The sequence below is a fragment of the Canis lupus genome, chromosome 9 (genome assembly GCF_011100685.1).
Source record: "Canis lupus familiaris isolate Mischka breed German Shepherd chromosome 9, alternate assembly UU_Cfam_GSD_1.0, whole genome shotgun sequence".
In the NCBI taxonomy this organism is placed as follows: domain Eukaryota; kingdom Metazoa; phylum Chordata; class Mammalia; order Carnivora; family Canidae; genus Canis; species Canis lupus.
This window is the reverse complement of record NC_049230.1, coordinates 49,635,077-49,659,750: the sequence shown is the minus strand read 5'-3', so window position 1 is coordinate 49,659,750 and position 24,674 is coordinate 49,635,077. Positions and strand designations below refer to the sequence as shown.

The 24,674-nt window shown below is 56.1% G+C and overlaps 3 protein-coding genes across 4 annotated transcripts; 2 read left to right on the top strand and 1 right to left on the bottom strand.

The window, feature by feature from the left end:
- The first annotated feature begins 4,616 nt into the window (after window positions 1–4,616).
- On the top strand, window positions 4,617–9,550 carry LOC102154510 (minor allergen Can f 2). Its single transcript, XM_038548817.1, has 6 exons — window positions 4,617–4,964; window positions 5,628–5,761; window positions 6,353–6,426; window positions 6,632–6,745; window positions 7,446–7,541; window positions 8,053–9,550. Exons 1-6 carry the CDS (start codon window positions 4,854–4,856, stop codon window positions 8,088–8,090), a joined length of 567 nt encoding a protein of 188 aa, XP_038404745.1. The 5' UTR covers window positions 4,617–4,853; the 3' UTR covers window positions 8,091–9,550.
- A 194-nt stretch (window positions 9,551–9,744) lies between these two features.
- Window positions 9,745–18,968, bottom strand: GLT6D1 (glycosyltransferase 6 domain containing 1). The gene is made up of 5 exons (XM_038548814.1): window positions 18,482–18,968; window positions 17,202–17,281; window positions 14,529–14,570; window positions 12,192–12,329; window positions 9,745–11,581 (listed from the first exon to the last, which is right to left on the bottom strand). Exons 1-5 carry the CDS (start codon window positions 18,740–18,742, stop codon window positions 10,909–10,911), a joined length of 1,194 nt encoding a protein of 397 aa, XP_038404742.1. The 5' UTR covers window positions 18,743–18,968; the 3' UTR covers window positions 9,745–10,908.
- A 1,958-nt stretch (window positions 18,969–20,926) lies between these two features.
- Window positions 20,927–24,674, top strand: LCN9 (lipocalin 9). Of its 2 annotated transcripts, none has more exons than XM_038548816.1 (7): window positions 20,927–21,054; window positions 22,340–22,476; window positions 22,625–22,698; window positions 23,064–23,174; window positions 23,456–23,557; window positions 23,674–23,721; window positions 24,381–24,674. In XM_038548816.1, exons 2-6 carry the CDS (start codon window positions 22,367–22,369, stop codon window positions 23,697–23,699), a joined length of 423 nt encoding a protein of 140 aa, XP_038404744.1. In that variant the 5' UTR covers window positions 20,927–21,054; window positions 22,340–22,366; the 3' UTR covers window positions 23,700–23,721; window positions 24,381–24,674. The 2 variants fall into 2 exon arrangements, with proteins under 2 accessions (XP_038404744.1, XP_038404743.1); XM_038548815.1 differs by lacking the exon at window positions 20,927–21,054 and adding an exon at window positions 21,796–21,928.

Below are 24,674 nucleotides of genomic sequence, written 5' to 3'. Positions count from 1 at the left end.
TTTATTTTTTTTTTTTAATTTTTATTTATTTATGATAGTCACAGAGAGAGAGAGAGAGAGAGGCAGAGACATAGGCAGAGGGAGAAGCAGGCTCCATGCACCGGGAGCCCGACGTGGGATTCGATCCCGGGTCTCCAGGATCATGCCCTGGGCCAAAGGCAGGCGCTAAACCGCTGCGCCACCCAGGGATCCCTATGAACACTTTTATACACATAAATTTGACAACTCAGAGGAAATAGACCAATTCCTCAAAAAATACAAATGACCACAACTCCTCCAGCATGAACTAGATCATCTGAATAGCCCTATGCTTATTAAGAAAATTTAATTCCTGGGACGCAGGATGATTCAGTGGTTGAGTGTCTGCCTTTGGCTCAGGGTGGGATCCTGGGGTCCTGGGATCGAGTCCCACATGGGGCTCCCCACAGAGAGGCTGTTTCTCCCTCTGCCTGTGTCTCAAGATGTGATTTCAGCGTCGTGGGATTGAACCCTACATCGGGCTCCAGGCTCAGTAGGGAGTCAGCTTGAGATTCTTTCTCTCTTTCCCTCTGTTCCTCCAAATCATGTTCTCTCTCTCTTAAATAAAAAAATCTTTAAATGAGGAATGATGAATGCTTTCATCAATGATGGATGGATGGTGAGTAGGTGAATCATGGAACATGGCAAGGATGCCTGCTCCCAATCCTCTTAGTCATCAGAGTGCAGAAAGTTCTAGGCAGGACAATAAAGCAAGAAAAAGTAAAAAATAAATAAATAAATAAATAAATAAATAAATAAATAAATAAATAATAATAAGGCATACAGTTCCAAAAGGAAGAAATAAAAGCATCTCTATTTGCAGATAATACAATTAACTATGTAGAAAATCTTAAGGAATCTGCAAACAAAAGCAAAAACAAAACAACAACAAAACCTTCTTGAATTAATGAGCTCATCAAGGTGGCAAAATATATGAAAAACATACAAAAATCAATTATGTTTCTAGCAATGGACTGTGGACACTGAAATTAAAACACAATGCCAGGGCAGCCCAGGTGGCTCAGCGGTTTAGTGCCGCCTTCGGCCCAGGGCGTGATCCTGGAGACCCGGGATCAAGTCCCACGTCGGGCTCCCTGCATGGGGCCTGCTTCTCTCTCTGCCTGTGTCTCTGCCTCCCTCTCTCTCTGTGTTTCTCATGAATAAATAAATAAAATCTTTTTTAAAATGCCATTTATAATCACTCCCAGAAAAGTGGAATTCTTTGATGTAGATCTAATGAAACATACATAGGGTCTGTAGGCTGAGGACCATGCCACACTGAGGAAAAAAAATCAAGGAAAATCTAATAAATAGTCTTACTGTGTCCGTGAACCGAGACTCAGCAGCGTAAAACATATCAATTCTCCTCCAGGGGTATACAGCTTTCATGCAATTCCTGTCAAAATCCCAGTAGGGTTTTTCTGAAGACAAGATTATTGTAAGATGTTTATGGAAAGACAAAGGTCCTAGAATAGCTACAGTAATTTTGGGGAAAAATGATAAAGTGGGAGCAATCACTCCATCCATAAATTTTAAATCTTATTATATAGCCCAAAGAATCAAGGCAGTGGTACGTGTAGAGGCGGAGACACACAGATCTGCAGAACAGAGTGAAGAGCCCAGAAACAGATTCACACAAACACACCCGGCAGCAGGCAGGTGTTGGGGTGGGGTATCCCTAAAACCTGCCATGTCCTCCCTAAATTGTGTTTAAGCCCAAGCAGGGCTGCCAGCAAACAGTGGCCTCTCCTTGCCTCAGTCTCCCCAGGTCCCCCAGAAGAAGGAACCTCGTTCCTCCACATTGCAGCCCAGCACTGCTCGTGTGGCTCGAAGTTTCTGCTACTATGCACCTCCCAGCCCGTTATCAAAACTGCTCCCTGAGAAACCCTGCAGCTGAGCTTCCTGGCCTGGAGTCCGGGCGGTGGGGAGACCCGACGGCAGAGCTCCCATTCCTGGAGTTACCACCAGCTTGCCGAGGGATCCAGGGATCCAGGGATGGAGGGATCCAGGGATGGGCCTCCAGGTTTCCACCGTCGGCTCTCTGCAAAAGGATTCCTCGCTCTCAGTTACCCCGAAAGGGAGAGAAACCAGCGACGCCCCAGAAGCGGTGGGATGATGGGAGATGGGATGTCTGCAGGATGGAGCTGGAGCGAAGCACTCACAGAAATGAGTTTCATGCCGAAGGGGACAGTCTGGCTGGTGCGGAGCAGACACACAGGCCTCGGGTTTTCTCCCTCCGAATCCTAAAGATTTGACTCAAATGCAAAACCTCACAGCTACAGAAGGAAAAGCTTCGGCTCCTGCCCTAGGACAGGCGCTGACGTCCCTGGGACGGCCGCTTGGTGGCACCCGAGTCCTCTCGTTCCGTGAACACGGCAGGACCCAAACTATTCAGAAAGGCTGGCGGGGAAGTTCTGCCCGAGGGGCTCCACCGTCCTGCCCTTGGCCGCAGGTCCCTAACCCCCAGGCTAGGCCTGACTCAGAGCTGTCTCCTCAGGAGCCACTGGGGACTGCCACGTGATGTCCACGGTGTCCACGTGATGTCCTCCGGTGATGTCCACGGCATGTGCTTGGTGTCTGGTCTGCAAGGACGTGTCAGCCTCTGACATGGCCATCACCGTGACCATGACCGTCCTGGGTCCACCGAGCCCAGGCACGCGGAGTGACCCCCGTGTGTGAGCTACCGTGTGGAGCCCGCCTCAGATTCACAGCCCGTGCCCAGGTGCTTGCCGTCCTGCCCAGCACGCCTGGCCCCTCCCCAGGCCCATTCCCACACACAGACACGGGGGACGGGGGGACCCCTCCCAGGGCTGTCACCTGAGATCCCAGATTCCACACTGGATGCTGCGGGGACACTCCCTTGGTGAAGGCCCTAGTGACCTCTCCATGGCTGGGAGCTGGTCTCCTCGTGTCCATGGGTGAGGAGGACCCCAGACAGGCAGGGCTGGACAGCACCTCACCCCCAGATTACGATGGTCACAGCAGCAAGTCTGTCTGACAGTCCCTGGGGCTCTCAGGGCAGAGTCCCAGCAGGCCCAGGGCTCCCGCAGACACTCCAGTCTTGACCTCTGATGTCAATGACTTGTATGCTCCTTGGGGTAGGGGCACGACAGGGGGAGATGGAAGAAGAAAACCCCTCCCCCCTGCCCCTCTGTGCTCTGCCCTGGCTGTTCCAGCAGGGACGTCTTCTCAAGTCCACCTTGTAAAAGTTTCTTGACTTTTTTGGAAACGATCTGGGGCTTGGACACTGCTTCCTAGGACACAGCCAGTTCCTGACACCCACCTGAGCACTCTCCGCAGCCCGCATCCAGGCACCTGTGACCTCGGCCCTCCAGGCTGGCTGGCTGCCCGGCTGCTGCTCCGAGCCTGACCTCCCCGACGTGGCCTCGTCTCCCCATCCCCGCCAGCCTGGCCTCGGGGACAGTGGGTGACCCTGACAGACTCACAGCCCACGAGCCAAAGTGTCACCCCAATCACACCCTTCCACTGGCTACCGTCGCACAGAGGGAACCACAGTCTGTACGTGACACTGGAGCTCCCAGGACCTGGCCTCGTGACCTTGTGGAGCGTCCTCACCTTCCCACATTCCCTGTCCCCTGCCTGCTTCAGGGCTCTGGCTCACGTTGTTCACCTTCCAGAGCACTATTCCCTCCTCCCTTCACCCAGCCCCTCCCCCAGCACACAGCTCAGCACACAGCTCAACCGTCACCCCTCCTGAGAGGTGAGCACAATGTGACACTGTCACTCCTATGTGGAGCCCCGGGCGGGCTACACGTTCCAGAAGACTCTATCCACCTCATGGTCACCAGCTACCTGTGCCTGTGGACGCCTGGCACGCAGCAGAGGCCCGCTCAGGACAGGCTGGGGTCTGCTGCTGTGCAGGGTCTTCATGTCAGGGCCTCTGGACCATTCTCCCATTTCTCCTGCCTAGGAAGAGGGGACAGACACAGCAGAATGTCCCAGGACCCCTGATGGGGAGCCAAGGTCCCCTGGTACCAGGATGGGGGCTTCCTCGCTGGGCTGATTCATCAGATCCTCAGACATGCTACCCCAGGACATTGTCTTGTGCCCAAGGGCCCACCTCTGCAGTGTCCTGACCTCCCTCCCCATCCCCCATGGCTGCCCTGACTTCCCTGCCCCTCCCCCTCCCCCAGTGGCTGATCTGACTTCCCTGCCCCTCCCCATGCTGTAGACCCACATTGTGTCTGCTCCAGGCTCTGGTCTGCGCCCTGGTCACCTGTGCAGCTCAGAGGCCCCCCAGAGAGGGTGGTGAGCAGCAGGGTGCTGTCGTCGGTCTGAGTGGCCGTGAGTTGTAGAGGGTATGAGAGATGCTTGAGGTAAATACAAACCAACAACACAGGCCCTGGTTTCTTGCCGAGGTGCTGAGCATTGTGAGGGTTCTGTGCCTTCCAGGCCCCCCAGAACCCCCCAGCACACATCCCAGGACAATGGAAGGGGAGTAGGGAGGAGGCTGGTCCTGGCCTTCCTGGCTCAGGGAGGATGGATGTCCTGGGAGGACAGGCCAGGAGGAGGGAGGGAGCCCCTGGGGCTGAAGTGACTCCTCCATGACAGCCTCAACCTGCAATGTGGCTGAACCACCCTGATGGCAGCCACTCTGCAGGCCAAGGGACACCCTTCACATCCTTCAGATACAGGGCAGGTGTCAGGGAGGCTCCGCCATTCCTGTGGGAGTGATTCTGAAGGCCGAGGAGGCTGGGCGGGATGGCTGGGCCAGCCAGGGCGGCTCTTCAGACCAGTGGCTCTGGAGGACGGAGGACGCATCCCAAGGAGGGACGCTGGCTGCCCAGCCTCCCCAGCCTCTGGGCCCCACGGTCATGGCCACGCTGCGAGGGCCACTCCTGCTGCTGACCCTTGGCCTGGGTCTGGCCAGTGCTCAGAAGGCTCTGGAAGAGGTGCCGGTAGAGCCGGGGTTTCAGGCCCAGAAGGTAAGGGAGTAGGGTCAAGGTCCCTGGAGAAGCCCTAGGGAGGGTGTGGGTGCCTGGTGCTGTGCAGTGGCAGTGCCCCGGGAGCAGGACCCGAGGAGAGAGGCTGGACAGGTGGGCGAGGCGCAGGCTTGGAGGCGGTCAGCTGCCCCTCCAGCCACAGGCATGGCCCAGGTAGGAGTAGGGGTCTTCGTCCGCCCACAGTGCCCACCACTGGACCTGCTGAGCAGGGGTGTGAACAGCACTGGGGCAGGAAGGGGCCAGAGTCGATGCACCCATCTGAACCCCTGCCCGTCTCCATCTCTGGCTGGAGCCGGCCAAAGAAGTCATCCAGGACAGGGTCCCTGGGCATCCCTTGCCCCTCCCCAGACCCGGCCAGGGCGTCTGGAGCCCAACGGGACAGCGCTTGGACCAGACACAGGAGCTGAAAGAAGAGGAGCAACAAGAAGAGGCGGGGGAGACAGGACAGCCTGACACAGAAGGACATTCACAACCAGGAACCGGACACCTGTCTCCCACCCCGCCCTCCACCGAGGGCACCCCTCTAGCCCCTGACCTCCCCTGGCAGCTCAGTGCCTGCGGTGCTGGGGCCTGAGAGCCAACCCCAGAGGCTCGGGTGCCTTGCAGCCAGGGACCCTGCACCACCTGCGTACCTCACACCTGCAGGTGGAGGGCCGCTGGCTGACCATCCAGCTGGCTGCCAGCCACGCCCACCTGGTCTCCCCAACCGATCCCCTGAGGCTCGGCCTCCACTCCATCTGGACCCGGGATGAGGACGTGGAATTCGTCTTGTTCTGGACGTAAGCATGCCCCTGCAGCTCTTCTCAGGGGGCTCCCTCTCAGGGGCCTCCCAAGGGACAGTGACCAGTGCTTAGAACCAGAGGGACATGTGGCATGGAGCTGCAGGCTCCAGACCCTCCCAAGAGGAACAAGGTTTCATGTCAGAAGCCCTAAAGCTTTAGGACAAGGAGCAGGGGGGAAACACACAGCCTGGTCTTTCCTGTCCCCGGGGATGGGGCATAAAGACTTGGCCTATGTGTGGAGCCCAGGTGACCCGAGACAGCCTGGACCAAGTCCCCACCCCTACCCCCCAGCCAGAGACCTGAACCTCCAAGCCAAGGACAGGGAGTTTGGCAGCTCCAGGAACAGGAAGCCCCTGCTTCCTTCCTTACTCCTGCCCTCTGACCCTGTGTCAGCCCCTCAAGAGCCCACCTCCCTCCCCCAGCTGGATGGCCCTGGAAGCCAAGGGAGCCAGGAGACTCAGAGAGGCAGGAGGGACATCAGCCAGAGTTCCTTCAATGTCCCACTGGGGCAGAGCCTGAGCTGGCACCCCAGGGGGCCGAGAGACAGGAACAGGCTGGGACTTCCTATGCCCCCTCCTCTTTTTGCAGAGGAGACGGGGTGTGCAAAGGAGTGAACGTCACCGTCCACCCAACTGGGCTCCAAGGCCAGTTCCAAGGCTCCTGTGAGTAGCCCAGAGCCCCCTGGTCTGGGTGCTGTGCTGGGTATGGGAGGTGCAGGGGACGCTCGATGCCCTGATCCAGGGGGGTGGAGGAAGTGCGATGCTGGCGGGAGACATCCTCCTGGTGCCCTGCGCTGTCCAGGGGGGTGTCCAGGGCGGCGGTGGAGGAGAGAGGTATCTCCGGTCACCCGGCTGGGGTCTCCCACAGTGGAGGGAGGCAGCAGCATGCACGTCCACTTCGTCAGCACGGACTACAGCAATCTCATTCTCTACATCCGCCTGGAGGATGACGAAGAGACCACCAGCTTGTGGGCCCTTCTGGGTAGGAAGCGGGTCTCTGCGAGGCTGCGTGGGGTGGCTGCCCAGACCTGAGCATAGGGCCTGCCGCTCCGGGGGTGCAGGGCCTGCCTGGACTGGACGGCTCTGAGCTGCACCCAACGGACACTTCCTCCCTGGCGCCCCTTGGGTTGGGCATCCCTGCACCTGCCCGCTCGCTGCCACGGGAATTCATTCAATGGATCGGCAGCACGAGCCCGGATGTCCTGGGGGAGGGACAGTCCACTAGAGCAGAACCACTCCCATCTTAGTGGAAGAGATAAACAATGAATCTAAAAGCAACTGAGTCCCATCAGACTTCAGAAAGTGGAAGAGCCACGTGGAGAAGATGGGGGGTCACGAAGGAGGAGGGTGGGCAGGGCCAGGGGGTTGGGGGGACACTTTGTCCTGAAGGTACATGGAGGTGGGGGCCAGGGCTGGGTCAGCGGGGAGGGGGCGGCCGGTCCTGCAGGCAGCAGGCTGTTGTGTGAAGGGAGGCCCCAGATGTGCGGTGCCCCATTGGGGAGCACTGCATATCCTCTGACAACAGTGGACCTGCTCTCAGGGGAGACAAGGAGGGAGGAGGACTGGGCTGAGGCCCCGGCAGCCAGCCAGTCAGTGGCAGGGCTCAGGCTGGCAGGACGGGACACTCGAACAGACAGGGCGTCTGGGCTCTGGCGCCCTCATCCCCCACCCTGTGGTTTCAGCCAGAAGAGTGCCCGGAGACCCTGCGTGGCTGAGGAAGTACCTTGAGTATGTCGCCAAGTTCCAGCTGCAGCAAGCCCTAGTCTTCAACCTCGATGGTGAGCACGGCCCCCCAGACACGTGTCCCCTGCCCCACCCCACTCAGCACCCAGGCCGCTGCTCTGGCGCCGTGCCTGCTGGATGGCACAAAGCCCCTGAAACGTGGCGAGCTGGGCATGGCCTTGGTTTCCATTCTGCGGATTCGGACTCTGAGTCAGAGAGGCTCCCGCTGTGGAGCCCCTGGTCCCCGCACCCCCTCCCCGGGCACCATCAGTCCACAAACACACGCAGGGCTGTGGGTGGGAGTGCGTCGAACAAAGGGACACCTTCTCCAGCTCTGTGCCCGTTCCACGGGGACCTTGTCGTCCCCTCACTGATTTGCTCAGGCCAGGGCTGCGTGCCAGAAAGAGAGCCCGGAGCAGGGGGAGCGTGGCCGAGCTGTGGGGTTGTGCCCATCTGTGGGTGCTGGGCAGATGAAGGTGACCCCCAGGGGGGACGAGGGCTAAGCCCTGAGTTTGCTTGGTTGCAAAGTGAAAGGGCAAAGCTCCATCTCCACGTCTTCCTCCACAGCTCGGTGCCCCCCCGGCCAGAGCCTAGGTCACAGCTGAGGAGCCCTCCTGCCTGGCCCTCCTCCTGCCCACTGCCCTCCCTCTCCCGCTGCCTCCCACCCTCCAGACTGGCTTCCCAGGCCTCCCAAGCCCCCTCCCCACCCCAGCCTGAGCCCGGCCCCCTCCTCAGCCCCCTCCTGGCCTCTCCCAGCCAGGCTCAGGGCATGACAACGCTGAGCGGCCAGGAGGGGACCGGCAGCCCTCCCCTCCCCCTGCCCCGAGTCCTGGGCCGCAGTGAACACAGCACTGGAGTCCTCCAGGGACACAACCCTGGTAGGGGCCGCCTGGAGCTCCTGTGACCTGCTTGCACCCAGCTCCTGCCCAGGGACAACTCAGAGAGGCACGCTGGGCCCGTCCCCACCCAGGTCAGAGAGTGCGGAGCAAGCCCAGGACCTGCCCGTGCTCCCCAGAGGAGCCAGGTAAACACAGGCTCTTGCACTGGCACAACAGGTGAGCTGAGACAGGCCCCCACCCTGTCCTGGAAGTCAAGGGTGCCTGGGCGGTGTCTGGACGGAAGGCGCCCCCTCTGCCCGGGGAGCCAGGACCACCCACAGAAGGGCGGGCTCTCAGGAAACTGTGTCACGGGCCCCCATACTACCCACCTGGAAATGCCAGAGACAGGTATGACTGGATCCTGCCCCAGGAACACCCCGGGGCAGACAAGGTCTCCCAGAAGGCCATGCCTCAGCAAGGCAACACCCACCATAGCCAAGGGCGAGGTCAGCAGGACCTGGATAATCACTTGTGGGCCCCCTCCCGCCTCCCCTCTCCGGGCAGTTGTCCACCTGGTGCTCACTCAGACGCCAGAGACCAGCAGGTGCTCAAAGCACGATGCTTCCCTGTGAACCAGGAAACCCAAATCAAGAACTAGAATGAACCCGGTATGATGAGGAAGTGATGCTCAGACATTTAGCAAGAAATCAGCAGCATTTATATGGAGGAAAAAAAAAAAAACAAAAAACTTTTTTAAATCCTTACTCTGGGACAGTGAAAAAAATGACTTAAATAAATGGATATGGGGTATTTCTACATCATCTTCAATATCATGAATATTTAATAATCCTCAAATTAGCCTGTCCATCCCAGCAGTTCAAACAATACCCCAGTGGAATCTTTACCCTGAAGTGCAAACCTGAATCTAGCATCCACAGGGAAGAACAAAAGTTTTGAAATGCTTCATAGAGAAGTCACACAAGTACCATCCCGTCGTTAACAAGTGTGAACCGACAGCTATTACGATTGTGCGGAATTAGGGGCAGGAAGAAAGATCTATGAATAGAATCATGAAATAATGCAGGAGGCAACTGGCCCATCACACAAGGCATTATTTATTCAATAAACAGTGTTGGGGGGAAATGGCCAAGAGATTTGGAGGAAAAAAATAAGTTTAGATATCTAACTCCTTGCATTGTCTTACGATGAATTCCTGTTTGATTCCTAATAAACACAAAACCTCAAAAGTTCTGCCCCTATCAATAACAACAACTCAGGGATGGGACCCTACCCTATGAATATAGGTGCATCACAAATACCCAAACCTGAAATTCAATATTGTCAAGAAGCTTGATAATCTCATCTCTGAAGATCTCCACTGGGGCTCATGAAAAGGGACCCAATGTGAGAAAAGTGAGCAGATGCTATTTTTACTTACCAGGTTGGCATGATTCAATTTTTTTTTTTTTTTTTTTTTTTGCAGCTCAGTTGGCACCTGCTGTATGGGGACCCGTGCTCTCGCTCAGAGGGGCGGAACTGGGGGGGCAGTTCTGGGGTGACCTGGCTTTTGTCTGGACAGCCTCATGATGCCCTGCTCAGCCCGAACTCCCATTCCGGGAAGGGATGGTCTGTGTTCCTGGTGTCAGCTCGTCCCTGTGTATGTGTGTGTGTGAGTGTGTGTGTGTGTGTGTGTGTGTGCGCGCTCGCGCCCTGAGCTCCTGTTGTATAAGGTCACCAGTCTGCCCTGGGGAACTTGTGACCCACCTCGTGACCTCATTTACCTAAATGGTCTCTGTGAAGACCCCATGTCCACAAATCCCTCACAGGGACGCTGAGCCGTGCTCTCCTCCACACCTGCCACCTCCCACGGGGGCGGTTCCCCGTCCTGACCCCACATGACCCACCTCACCCATGTCCCACCCTTGCTGGCAAGCACTGGACTTGCAAAAGCAATGCCGTGGCCCGTCTCCTGCACTGCCCTGTGCCACGGGCTGCTTCGGGACAAAACTCTTGATTTTAATAACTACTTCCTATCCCTCCCTGCGCCCAGCAGAGTGCCTTGACCACACAGCTCAGTGCATACCTTCATTTGGAGAAAAACGAAAAAACGTGCTATGGCTTAAAAAAAATGAACCGGGCATCCCTGTTTGTAACCATAAAAGAAAGGCATGTCTCTGGAGGTTACCCATGTCCATCGCAGGGTATTATTTGTGGGGATTCAACAAAGCAATCCCCACCTCAGGTCTGGTGCCTATTACGTATTCTCCAATGAACTGATAAACATTTATTGTTTTCCCTTTATTTTAATCCTCTGTCCTTTTTGTATTTATATATATATATTTTTTTCTGGACTACAATCTTTCTCCATTAAAAAAAAAAATCATTTCCTGCCTCCTAACCGATGTCCCGGCTCTACAATATATAGATCCCAACATCGCTGTGACCAAGCATTAAACAATCGCTTTTGTTCTTTATCCTGTTCAGACCAAACTGGACAGTTCAAAACTGCAGGGAGAAACACGTCCCGCGGATGGATGGCTTGCACAACTCCACCTCTGAACCCACAAGAGACTCGGGGGGGCCCTGTGTACTCTAGAACCCATGGCTACGTGTGCAGGCACATGTGGGAGCACTGCGCTGCCTTGACCAACCAAATCTGTGCCGGGAGCTGCAACGCCGTGTCCCAGCTGTACTCTGGAGACAGCAGCTTGGTGGGCTTGTGGGTGAAAAAGTACTTGTTCAGGTATCTTTCGTAGGTGCTGTTCAGCCCATTTTCCTTGTCGTGAATCATCCCTTCCAGGTATTCTTGGATGAAGTCTAAAATCTCCAGAGGCGTGCCACCCACGACAGAGCCATCATAGTAGAAGTCCCCCTCTCCCAATAGGATGCACGCCGCTGATCTGAACCTCCTCTCATAAGGGAAGTCCTTTATGTCTTTGAAGTACCACCAGGCATGGAGCTGAGCCACAGACGTGCCCAGGGTCTCCACCCCAAAATCGTTCTGGAAGACCCTGTTGGCCGTCATGCTGAAAAGAAAGTCGACTTCGTCCTGAATGTGCCCTAGGATGTGCGAAGCCAAGTTCTTCATGTGCATGAGGTGAAAATCCTCCCGGCTGTCTTCTCTGATGGTGAATACCTGGAATGTCTGCAGAGGACCCGGCTCCAGGTTGGGCAGCCGACACATGGCATCCACCATGATGTAGAAGATGACTCTGTAGCCGGTCATGAAGTGCTTATTGGCCGACTGTATGAACAGCTCTAAGTACTGGTCTGCGATCCTGCAAGACACACACATGTACAGAGGAAGGTGCTCCCTAAGAGTTTCAAGGGAAAGAGACATGTCACCAGATGTGTCATCTAACTGACACGTCATGGATGCTACAGAGCCCCCAGTGGGTAAGGGTAGGCAGGTCGGGTCTGCAGGTCCAACTGCACTGGTTAGTGAGGAAGGGTGTGGTGAACCAGGGGGTCTGAGAAAAGCCTTTAAGGTTTTGGAACACCCACTGAAAAGAAAGAAAATGTGAGCTAGGGACGCCTGGGTGGTCCAGCAGTTGAGCATCTGCCTTAGGCTCAGGGTGTGATCCCAGGGTCCTGGGATCAAGTCCCACATCGGGCTCCCTGCAGGGAGCCTGCTTCTCCCTCTGCCTGTGTCTCTGCCTCTCTCTGTGTCTCTCATGAATGAATAAATAAAATCTTAAAAAAAAAAAAAAGAAAATGTGAGCTAAACAGTATCAGTAGAAACAGCCACATGACATGAATGACCCCGTGAAGCAAGGACAAAGCCACATCAGGGTGTTTCTGCGGGATGACGGCAAGATGCGATGGTTACAGGTCCCTGTGGGCAGCCTTCTGGAGGTGGAAGATTCGTATGTGCTCGTTTGCATTTACCTGCCAGTAGCAAGGACAGCCAGGCCTATGGTGAGGTCCTGTCCTCTGTAGTACTCTTCCAGGACCCGTCTATTAAAGGTGCCTTCCCATATGACTGGAGCGAGCCAGTCCGTGGTCGTTACAACATCAGGGCGTTTTCTGTTGAACAAACAAGAAACCACTAAAGTGGGCTCCACCTTCACGACGACAGCAGCAGAGGCCGTCCGACAGACACCAGTGAACGCAGGCAGAGCACTTACCACGTGCCAGGCACTGTGCAGGTGATTTAAGCAGCTCATTTAATCCTTGCAAGACACGATGCAGTAAGTACTACTGCGATCCTTGTTCTTGGTGTGGGGAAACAGAGGCTCAGGTTGGTTGAGTAGGCTGCCTAAGGCCACAGAGCTAACATACATGGGTCAGTATGCAAGACCCAGCAACTGAAGGGATGCCTGGGTAACTCAGTGGCTGAGTGTCTGCCTTTGGCTCAGGTTGTGATCCCGGGGTCCTGAGATCGAGTCCTGCTTTGGGCTCCCCGCAGGGAGCCTGCTTCTCCCTCTGCCTGTGTCTCTGCCTCTCTCTCTCTCTGTATCTCTCATGAATAAATAAAACACTTTTTAAAAAGACCCAGCAACTGCTACTTTTGTCACCATGCTACCTGCCTTTCAGCCCAGGGGCCACATCCTCCGACCTCCGGCTCAGCTTAAATGGGAGCCCAGAATCAGGGTGTCCTGATACTGCCTGAGGCCAGTACTGCAGGCACAGTGCCTCTGCCTCCCCACATCTCCCTAAGTCCTTCAGTTTTCCTTCCTCCTCTCCACTAGCACCTCCCCCCAACCGCAGAAGATCTAGAAGATGCTTTTCTTTAAACCTCCCCTTGCCTTAGGTCCATCAGTACAATCCAGAAGGAAAAAAAAAAAAGAAGATGAGTCCAAACAGGGACAGAGATATTAGATTTGGTTTCAATAATAGGGCTTAAAACATGCAAAGCTGGTTCAACATTTGACAATCGTTTGATACACCTACCATCCCAAGAAATTAAATAACAGTCAGGTGCCCATTATCATTTGACACAGGAAAAAAAAAACATTATACGATGTCCAACAACCATTCATGAAGAAAAAAAGAGAGAACACTTCCAAAAAAATAGGAATAAAGGAGAATTACTTTAACTTGACAAAGGGCACCGTCAGTTTCTCTCTCTTTTTTTAAAGATTTTATTTATTTAGTTGAGAAAGAGAACACAAGCAGGGAGGAGGGGCAGAGGGAGAGGGAGAAGCAGACTTCCTGCTGAGCAGGGGGCCCAATGCAGGACTCAATCCCAGAACCCTGAGATTATGGCCTGAGCCTAAGGCAGATGCTTAACCAACTGTGCCACCCAGGCATCCCAATTTCTTTTCATGCCACAAGTTTATTCACCAACATATTGAGTATGTTGAATTCAAGAGTTTGATCCATTTTTCAAAGAGACTACACCTCTTAAAATGTTACTTTTCACATCTGTTTAATGGATTAATTAAACATCCTTATTTCTTTTTTTTAATTTTTATTTGTTTATGATAGTCACACACAGAGAGAGAGAGAGAGAGAGAGAGAGGCAGAGACACAGGCAGAGGGAGAAGCAGGCTCCATGCACCGGGAGCCCGACGTGGGATTCGATCCCGGGTCTCCAGGATCGCGCCCTGGGCCAAAGGCAGGCGCCAAACTGCTGCGCCACCCAGGGATCCCCTAAACATCCTTATTTCTTAAGCAGTTGATGTCTTACTATAAAAAAAAAAGGTGCAAACAAATCCAGATCCAAAGTACAAAATCATCATAAGCAGTAACCACCTAAAAACGGGAACAAGGCAAGGAGGCCCATCCTCACCAACTCTTCTTCACCAGAATAGTGTGGATTCTAGCCATTGCAATAAGGCAAGAAGAAGAAATGAAGCCCCGGGGGACTGGAAAGGAGAAAATAACAATGACCCTGTTTGCAGATGACTTGTATATATATAAAATCCTACAAAAGGGATGCCTGGGTGGCTCAGCAGTTGAGCATCTGCCTTTGGGTCAGGGTGTGACCCCAGGGTTCTGGGATCGAGTCCCACATCAGGCAGGGAGCCTGATTCTCCCTCTGCCTGTGTCTCTGCCTCTCTCTGTGTCTCTCATGAATAAATAAAATCTTTAAAAAAAAAAACTCTCTCTCTCTCTCTCTCATATAAATAAATAAAAATCTTAAAAAAAGAAAAAGAAAATAAAATGAAAACTCCAGCCCTGGGAGCCTCCCAGGGCAGCTCTAATGGGGTGATCAGAAAAAATCTATCGCTCCACACTGAGCACCATTATTTGTGTGAGAGCAGACATGTCTATTCTTACCTCGGATTGAACCAGTCTGAGAGCCGGAGTTCTACTTCATCCCTGGTGAAAAGGGAAAACTGAGTTATTGTGGGTCATCCATGTATCCAGCAAACATTTCCGGAGCCCCGTGGTGTGGCAGGGGCTGTCGGGCACTGGTTCAAAGCTGTCGGCGTACAGCCTGTGCACTGACCTCGAGAAGCCAAGGAGACAGCCCTCCGGGGTCCCCAGAGTAGGGGCTGCCAGCTGGGTAAGTGGTAGGATCAACCCCATTTGGGGGTCTGGGGAGCCTCATAGTTTGGTGCCGAGTGATGGCCAGAGTGGGGACGGCAATAAAGGGCTTGTGGGCATGCCACTGGGAGGATTTACCAAACCCACAGTAGCACCAGCTTAGAGGCTGTGAACGGAGATGGCACAGGTTCACCCCCTCGTTCACCACCAGAGTGGCTTTGCTGCATTTAAGGTAAACAGGTTGGAGAAAGAGCCGACATTATGTCTTTAACCTTCATCTAAACACAGGATTTACCTAGTTTTGTTGTGCTTTAACGAGATTGGGCAGTTTGCCTCCATAACACTGGGGCGTGCTGTTGGTAAGGGAAAAATGGTGGGAGAACACCCTGATTTCGTTATCAGATTCCCCAGGGCTAGACTGTCGAACTCGGGGCTGCCCATGCAAACTTCACTAAAATCACAAAGCAATGAATGGGGAACGTACTAAAAACTAGCCTTTCTTTCATTCATTTATTTTTAAGTGAGCTCTGCACCCAATGTGGGGCATGAACTCACACCCCTGAGATCAATACCTGAGTTGAGATTGGAAGTCAGATGCTCAACAAGCTGAACCACCCAAGCGCCCCCCAAAAGTGGCCTTTCTTTTAGAATATTGGGGTCACGGATCCCTGGGGTCCCACGGAGTGACAGAGGCATGGAAAACACAGCTGGTTGAAGAGGGGATCCTGACCTAAAGAAACCAACACCCTGGAGGAAGGCGCTCAGCCTGCAGCAGAGTTGGCCTCGTCCTGGGCAAGCGCGTGAGGGGCCCAGCCTGCGGGATGCAGGGCTGTTGTTACCTGGGGGGGGGCCAGGGGAGCCCGGCTCCACACCACACGCCTACCCTGTCCCCACATGGTGGGCTCACACACGCAGCTGTGTGCAGTGCAGGCCAGCATTAGGGACTCCACGAAGCCCATCCACCACCTGCTGTCCCCAGAGACGCATGCCGGCACACGGACATGGGGTCCCCCCTGGATTCCCCATGGGCTCCGGGAGACAATGATGCCTGCTGTGCGGTGCTGCTCTCTCGTGTCCTGTCTGTCCCTTGAACATCACCACCATCCTTGGACCTACCACAAGTGCATACTCGTGGGCAGAGCAGTCCCCAGCTGAGAGGCAAGGGCCCACCTGGCTCCTGCCAGCTTTGCTCCCAGTCTGTCGGGTCTTCGTACAGCAGCGTTTCCTGCCAACATAGATGCCCCGTGTGTAGGGAGTTTTGCCAGGCAAAATTCAGGACTCCCACTGGTCTGCTCACTTGGTGATGTGCATCTAAAGTGCCTCCGTGCCCTCACGGCTCAATCGCTCACCTCAATTCAGGGCTCAATCACTCACCTTTGTTCAAGCCAGAATGCTCTCCCCTTGTCTGGATGCGCCACACTTTATCCCATTCCCTGCGGCAGGGCACTGGGTCGCTTCCATTTCTTGGCAATTGTGTGCAAAGCTGCTGTGAACGCCTGGTGTGGGTTGTTCATGGAGGTCCGTTTGCCGGCCACGTGGACAAACAGGAGCACGATGCCAGGTAAACGGAAAGGCTGTATTTAGTTCCCCAAGAAGCCGCCAAGATGTCTTCAAAGGCCTGGCCCCATGTTGCGTGGCCCTAGCCATGAACGAGGGTCCCGCTGTCCATGTCGCTGCCGGCACACAGCGGTCATCAGCACGCCAGATTCTCCAGGGTTCATGGTGGCATCACGTTGTCTTGATGGGCAATTATCCCATGGCAAATGATTTTGAGCATCTTTTCACGTGCCTGTCCCCGCTCTGCGTGTCGTCTTTGGTGCATCTTCTCGGTGTGCTCTGATTTTGCCTGCTTTTTAAGGAGGCTGTGTCTTTCCTGTCAAGCTGGAAGCGTTCTTTCCATTTTCTGGATTCAAGCTTTTTATCAGATGTGTTTTCATGAAGGCTTCATCTCTAAAGACGTTCTTCCTGACGGTATGGCTGCGTTCTACTCAGTCTCTGCGGAGACAGCCCTGCTGGTGAGGAGGTGGTGAGAAGAGGGACTTCTCTATAGGAGAGAGCTTTCTCGCGGGTCACTAGCAGGTGTGTCCTGCGTGTCCAGAAGAGCAACCTCGGGCTATCCCTCCCCTTGCTTCGCGTTTCCTTCAAGTCTTTGCTATGTAGATTCCGACGTTGCTCACTGTGCCCTGTAATGTGCCCGCTACCTACCTCCTCATCTAGAGCAGAAAAGCTCCCCACCAGCAGATGCTTTGGGCGATGGCCACCCACCCACCCCACCCCGCCCCAGGAGTAACTGTTCCCCATCCACGCATGACAGAATTAACATCTGCACACTTTGCTCCATCCCATGGAGAGAAGGGAAGATCTGGTCACGTCCGAGCATTACTAATGTCTGCACCAAACTCAGCCCCTGATGCCCTCTCTGCCAACTTCACGGGTCCCGGCTCACCCATATCTCACGTTTACCTGAAGTGATACTTGATGAACAGGAAGTATAAAACACATGAGATCAGTAACAGCATCTTTCTCTTGGAATGCATCTCCTCCTGGAGGGACAAGGAGAGAGAAGGAGATCTTTAATAACACACAGTCATACCCCTGCCACTTTCTAGGCCTGGATTCACAGCATCTCATTTGGGGCCTCAAGATGCCAACTGAAGCTCCTGCTTCTAGAAGGAGGAGGCTGGCCTGGAGGGTTGGGGGGAGCTCTGTTCTACTGGGGCTCCTCAGGGCGCCGAGCTCCCCTCTCCCCTGCCCTGGGCACTGAGCGTGCACATCCTCTGGCCCTCCTGCTACAGCACGTGCACCTCCACCCGGACGGTATAGGAGAGACGCATCAAATGCCCCCACAACCCCGCTGTAAAGACAAAGCTGTGACACCCAGCTGTGATGATGATGAGGAGTCCTTCTTGGCCTCGGAGGCATGACATGCCCCCCAAAGTAGACTCTGTTCTTTTTCCTCACCTGGATAGTAAGATGGCTTGTTGGTCCCAAGGGTATGCTGGTTTAAACCAAAACTATGAGCTCCCTCCAAGGTTGATGCTCACGAACAGGGATTAAAACCTAAATCACAGGCATTCAGGTCTAACATGGGACTCTGGGCTCCGGTCACACCCCAGAGCTTACTTGGGGTTTCTATGCACAAGCCTGTAGGGTCATGTGTTGGAGCAGAGGGGGGCTCTCTGATGCTTCCTTTCTGAGCACTCGGCTAACGGGCACGAGGCTTCCCAGCACACTGACCAGCTCCGCAGCTGTCTGCCGTGTGTGCCTGTCGAGTGCACAGCAATGTGGCTGCTCTGGCTTGAGGTGCCCGGTGAGGGCCCAGAACACGCTGGGTTTTGGAGGCAGATGTCAGATGAAAGAGAAGAATCAACATGGCTCGCTAATCATCTTATATTGATAAAATACTGAAATTCAAATAGCCTGGATCTCTTGAGCTAAACACAAATACATTGTAAAAATCGATTCAGTTGTTTCTTTGACCTTTGATAATATGGCCACCAGGACACCGGCATCGCAAATGCAGCCCCTGTTGTCTTCGTACTGGATGGGCGGCGTCCACCAGCACTGCACAGGCACAGCGTCCAGGCCCCATGACAGGCGACAGGCCCCCTCTTTAACCAATCCAAGGACATTAGAAACGCCACGTGGATGGGGCAGGAGGTCCCTCCCAAGGTGCGCCCCAGCAACGTCGTCCCCGTACCGCTCACACTGGCCCACCCCCTCCCGAAGGGTGGTCCTTTTACCTGGCTGGGAGCGCTGTGAGAGACAAGGGGGTTATTGCCCAAGCATTCTGTCTCTGGGTCTCTGTAAAGCCACAGGCTGGACACTGTCCCCTGCTCTGAGGTGGTGACATCAGCAGGCCCTTTGATGATGCAGCTGGCAAAGTCCCAGTCACAATGATGCAGCTGCCGGCAGGGGCATCTTGGGGATGCTGGACGACAGGACTTTGTCCCATTTAAAAAGTAGAGGATGGGGCGCCCGGGGTGGGGCGGGGCTGAGTCCATGAAGTGTCCGACTCTTGGTTTCGGCTCAGGTCATGATCTCAGGGTCGTGGGATCAAGTCCCGCGTCGGGCTCCTGTCAGGTTTAATCCAATCGGTAATGAAATGAAATAGAGAGGTCAGGCAAAAGTTGGTCAAAACAGGCTTTTAGGGATCCCTGGGTGGCGCAGCGGTTTGGCGCCTGCCTTTGGCCCAGGGCGCGATCCTGGAGACCCGGGATCGAATCCCACGTCGGGCTCCCGGTGCATGGAGCCTGCTTCTCCCTCTGCCTGTGTCTCTGCCTCTCTCTCTCTCTCTCTCTCTGTGTGACTATCATAAATAAATAAATAAATAAATAAATAAATAAATAAATAAAACAGGCTTTTAATGGGACATGCTCTCCGGGTGAGGTTCCTCGGCCCCGAGGGGAGGGAAAGAATGGGGAAGTCGCAGGCCGGGGAAGTCATGCCCAGGGTAGTGCAAACAGGCTTTTGAAGAGGGGAGGGTTAAGGGGTTGTATGTCTGTCTGTACAGGACGGTAGGTATTAGGTATATTTCTGGTGAAATCAACCTGGGGCAATAACTGCCCATGCCCTTATATGGGGTCTGGGTAAGTACGGTTCAGGTTTCCTGCATAGGTCCAGTCTCCCCCTGATGACGTGTCCTCGGGCGGTCTGCTGGTGGTGGGAAAGTTCCGAGGTGGGGGGTCCGCCACCATTTTGTTGGTGCCTCCCCATCCCCCTTGATCCCGCCGGCCCAACAGCTCCAGGCTAAGCGCAGAGTCTGCTCAAGATTCTCTCTCTGCCTCTCCCCCTGCTCATGTGCTCACTCACTCTCTAAATGAATACATAATTTTTTTTTTAAGTAAAGGATATTTGGTAAATGCTCTTTGGCTCCTTGTCTCCTCTGTGGTTCCCTCCTCGTTTTCTAGGGACTGACCTTACTCACAGGGCAGTGTCTTCACCACGGCGTGTGTTCACACCTATGACAGAGACACTGCACACCAGCTTCTGTGTCCTCGTCCCACCGTGACAGCCACCTCCCTGCCCAAGAACGCATCCCCTTCATTGTCCTTCCAGTGCTTCTGCGGCACTCAGCTTGCTGACGGTGGACGCCACACGCGTTCCTGCCATCCGGCCCATCGGGTGCGCTCGGCACGGGGAAATCCTACTCATGTGCGATCCCACCATCGCCATTTGTGGCTGTAACACCCACCTTTCCGTACCCCTCCCCTTTGAAAGTAAGATCATTTTCCTTATCGAAAGTGTAGCATGTGCGCATGGTGTCTTGGCTACACGACAAACGCCACAGACAGAGACGTGCCCTCACTGCAGTGGGGGCAGAGTACATGCTTCCTCCTCCGTGCCAGCGGCAGTCACTGGCAGACTTGGGCTTGCAGACACCTGGCCCTCACCTCACCTCACCTCACCTCACCTCACCTGGGCATCCCCCCACATGCCCCCACCTCCCCGTGGCAGCCCTGGGCTGCACACACCTGTCTCTGCCCACTTGGCCACCGGGAGGGTGTCTGTGCGCATGGGTAAGGCCCGTTCGCTGCAGGCCTGTGGTTATCAGAAGACCTCGGGTGGGCAGGAGTCGCGGGGGTGCTGTCCATCCCCCAGGAAGGACCTCCCCGCGAGTCACTGCCCAACGCCCGGCCTGGTGGAGAGTGAGCTGGGCGGGCTCAGTCCTCAAAGCCATCAAGGCCGCCCTTGCCCACGGATGCCTCCTTCTCTCCCCACAGCCTCCATGACCCCAGGGCTGCAGGGGGGCTCCTCCCGTGGAAAGGAATCCGCACATTCTGGGGTCTGGGGCCCCCCTTCAAGGGCGGGGTACAGGTGCCTGTAGCGAGTGTCGGAGGGAATGGAGGTCATAGGCCAGATGCACCTGCTTCCTGAGACCACGCCGTGGAAGCGAAGCCTCGGACAAGAAGTCCGCTGACCCTAGGGCCTGCAGAACTTGCTTATTTTAGAGAAAATCCAGATTACGCTCCTCCAACGACAGTCAGACTTACACCCTTTGAATTACTTTGTCCCCACTGAGCACCTGACGCAGGGAGACAGTTATTGCCTCAGGACTGAGCTGGTGAATCAGATCACAAAGGGGGCCTGGGAGCCCGATAACAAACAGAGAGGCAGGACAGGGGACGGGACAGGGACCGAGGTTTGGAGACGGATGGGGCTGCGCGAGGTACAGCCAGTGGTTCGCGGGGGCAGCGGGGGGCAGGCGGGCCCTGGTCACCCCCACGTACTGATGTCCAGTAGCTGCCACCCCCTCTCAAGGCTGCGTCTGGAGATCGGGTGCTTCACCATCATCACACACCCTGGAACATAGCAGGTACTCAACGCGATCACCACGAGCTGTGGTCGGGTCCTTTGGATGGGATTTGGCGCCCAATGTCCCAGTCAGTCCACCGGGGGCCCCCCTGCTGGCCCCCAAGCACCAGCCTGCCTGCTGCACAGGGACACAGGGCCTTTCCACTCTGCTCTGGACCCTGGGCCCCCTGCTGTGTGAACCCAGGTCTGTGCTCTCCAGGCCCCAAACCCCCAAATGTCTCTCTCATTCTGGCCCCACCGTCTGGGCTCCCCTCACATCCCCTCCCCTGGGATTCATCACTTCCAGGGTTTCACTCCCAAGTCACAGCCACATGCTCAAGGCCAGGATGGCCCACACGGTTCCTCACATGTGGTGTCATGGGCCCTTCTGTGCCCTCGAATCCGGACACATAGGCCAGGCAGGGACAGTCCCTGTCGGCTGCCAGCTCCAGCAGCTGGAGAGGCCAGGGAGGCCCAGGGTCACCCGGGCTCCTGCAGCCAGCAGGCGCTCAGGCCCAGGGTCCCGCCAGCCACTCACCCAGCCTCATCTGACTTCCCTTTACCATCCTGACCCAGACGGACACTCTGTCCTAGCAGATGTCAGGGTCACCCCATCACTGGCTCCAGGACATCCGTAACCGGTGAGGGGGGTGGCAGCAGTGGTGGCCTTTGGCTGTGTTCCCAGCATGCAGAGGATGGGTGGGGAGGACAGGCAGTGCCCGGAGGCAGGAGGGCGGAAACTACAAGGCAGAAAGGGGTATAAAGGTGGTGGGCCGTGGCCGAGGCACCCACCAGTGGGCATGGCCCTGCTCCTGCTGAGCCTGGGGCTGAGCCTGGTCTCCACCCAGGAGCTCAACCCCCAAGCCATCGTGCGGAAAAACTATGACATGGCCAAGGTGGGCCCAGGGTCCAAGTCTTGGCCCTTCCCAGGGGCCAGGCTACAGAGCACCTGTCCGTCCTCCATCTGGGGTCGGGGACCTGGGAGAGGGCTTGCTTCTCCTTCCCCAGCTGTGATGGCTGTGGATATTTCTAGGAGGGCAGGGAGTTCCCCGGGAGAGCAGAGGGGTCCCCATGAGGGCAGAGGGGTCCCCGGGAGGGCAGGGAGGTCCCCAAGAGGGCAAGGAGGACCCTGGGAGGGCCAGGGGTTCCTGGGAGGGAAGGGGCGGTCCCTGGGAGGGCAGGGGAGCCCCTGGGAAGGCAGGGAGGACCCTGGGAGGGCAGAGAGGACTCTGGGAGGGCAGGAAGGGTAGGATGCTGGTTGGGAGCCACACACGCAGGCTCCCCATGCATCAGGGCCTTGTCCACAGGTGTCGGGGGTCTGGTACTCAGTGTCCATGGCCTCGGATGACATGAAGCGGATTGAGAAAGATGGGGACTTGAGGGTCTTCATACAGAATATCGAAAGCTTAGAAGACGGCAGTCTGAAGTTCAATTTCCAGTTCATGTGCGTGTCACCCATCTCAGCTGGAACGGGGGAGGACCGGTGTCCCTCCCACCCTCCCATGGGAAAGGCTGTACCGGGGGGTCAGCCTGGGGCTGAGGGAGGCTCGAGACCCTGGCTGGCTGCCCGGTGTCACAGCAGCCGGTTTCAGGGTGCTCGGGGAGTGCGTGAAGGTGGCCGTGGTCTGTGAGAAGACGGACAGGAACGGGGAGTACACCGTCAACTGTAAGTGCGTCTGGCAACAAGGGCTCCTGGTCCCCAGGGTGTCAGCCGCCTCCTGGCGAGCTGTGACCTAGGGGCTTTTATGGGGCCCCATGGCAGCCTGACCATGACATGAGGGCACCTGCCTGGCACGTGGCCCCGGGGAGGGCCCTGGTCAGGCCCCTGGCTCACGCCTGGCAGGTGCACTGGTTTGGGGTTCAGGGAAGGGTGGGCACCACCACCACCGCGATGCCCAGGGAAACTGCCTGAGCAGCACCCCTCCTCCTGCCGGGGCCACCAGCCCACCATCCACACCTACGGCCGCACGGCACACCTGGCACACATGCCAGGGGTGAGCTGGGGCTGCGCTGAGCTGCGTGTCCACACAGACGAGGGGGACAACAGGGTGCTCCTCTCGGAGACCGACTACAAACTGTACATCACCTTCCATCTCCGGAACATGAGGAATGGGACAGAGACCAACGTGCTGGCACTCTATGGTACCACCTCCTGACCCCTCCCACGTGCCTGGGGGCCCCTCCAAACTGGAGGGGGTCTGACCACCCTGAGGCTCTGATCCATGATCAGGTCACCTCTCATGGAGCATTGGGGACACAGGCCAGGCCCCTGAGCTGTGTGTGCACCCCCACCTTGCCCAGCCCCCGTCTCTGCTCAGGGCACCCCCCCCAGCCTCAGCCCTGCCTGGGTGCCCCTGAGGCCTCCTCCTCATGGCATCCCAGCAAGCAGTGAGGGACCCTAGCCCCTGCTGCTCTGTTCTCAGGACGGGTGCCAGACCTGAGTCCCAGCTTCCTGGAGAGGTTTGAGAAAGTCTGCAGAAAGTACGGGCTGGGTCCTCAGAACATCCTCAGCCTGAGCGACCAAAGTAGGTCCAGCACCATGGGAAGCAGCCAGGAGGTCTGGGGGAGCCCCCCTGGGCCGCGGAGCTGGGGAGGGAGCCCCCAGTGAGGCTCCATCTGCGAACCCACTCTGTTTTCCCAGACGACTGTTGCAAATACAAGAAGTAGAGGAGCCCACCCAGGCCTCCAGGTGCGTGAGCATCCTGTCTGGGCGGGGGGAGGGGGTAGCATGGGGTGCGGCGGGAGAAGCTGGGGTCAGGAATGGGGCTGCTTCCCCGGACCCAAGTATCAGGGGGCCGTATGGGGTGGTAGTGCCCGAGCACACATGGAGCGCACTCTGTGTCAGTGTCCTGGGGCCACCAGAGCAGATGGCGTGGGGTGGGGGGGCTGCCTCTGCCTCCATGTCCACACGGCTTCCCCTCCAGGTCCGGGTCTCCTTCCCCTTCTAAGGACACTGGCCACTGAATTTAGGGCTTATGGGTAATCCCACACGATCTTGTTCCAAGATGCTCTCCTTAGTCAGATCTGCACAGACCCTTCCCTTTTTCCAAATAAGGTCACACCCTAGGTCCTGGACATGGGCGCAGGAACACGCACACACTTGGGTGGACCCTCTTCGACCCCTACTTTCCTCCTCTGAGCTGTTGTCCTTTCTCCGGGCCCAGCTACATCCAGGGAAGATGGCCCCCCACCCTCCCCAGGGACCAGCCCTCCAGAGTCGCCTCCTCTGAGGGACAGTCATCCCTTGGAGAAGACAACGGGCTCAGAGGCTGGGACACGGGCCCCTGATGCACCTCACACTTGTGCATACTTGGAGTTCCCACTAATTCTTGGTTAATCCATTCGTAGACTAGAAGCACTTGTCCCTTAGACATCCCTCCAAGAAATACGGAAACGAGCACCCCGACACCATCCGCACACATGCCCAGCAGCCCTGCTCACGGTTGCCCTCCGGAAACGGCCTGACGCCCCCGGCCCAGGCGCCTGGGGACCCGGCCCAGCATGAACGGGAATGGGCTGGGAGGTCTCCAGGCGGTGGTGTCGAGCGACAGCCACCAACCCCAGAAGGCCACACTTGACGATTTACCATTGGATCGGTTGAGTTGTCTGGAAAACCACAGAAACAGAGAACCACGGTGTGGG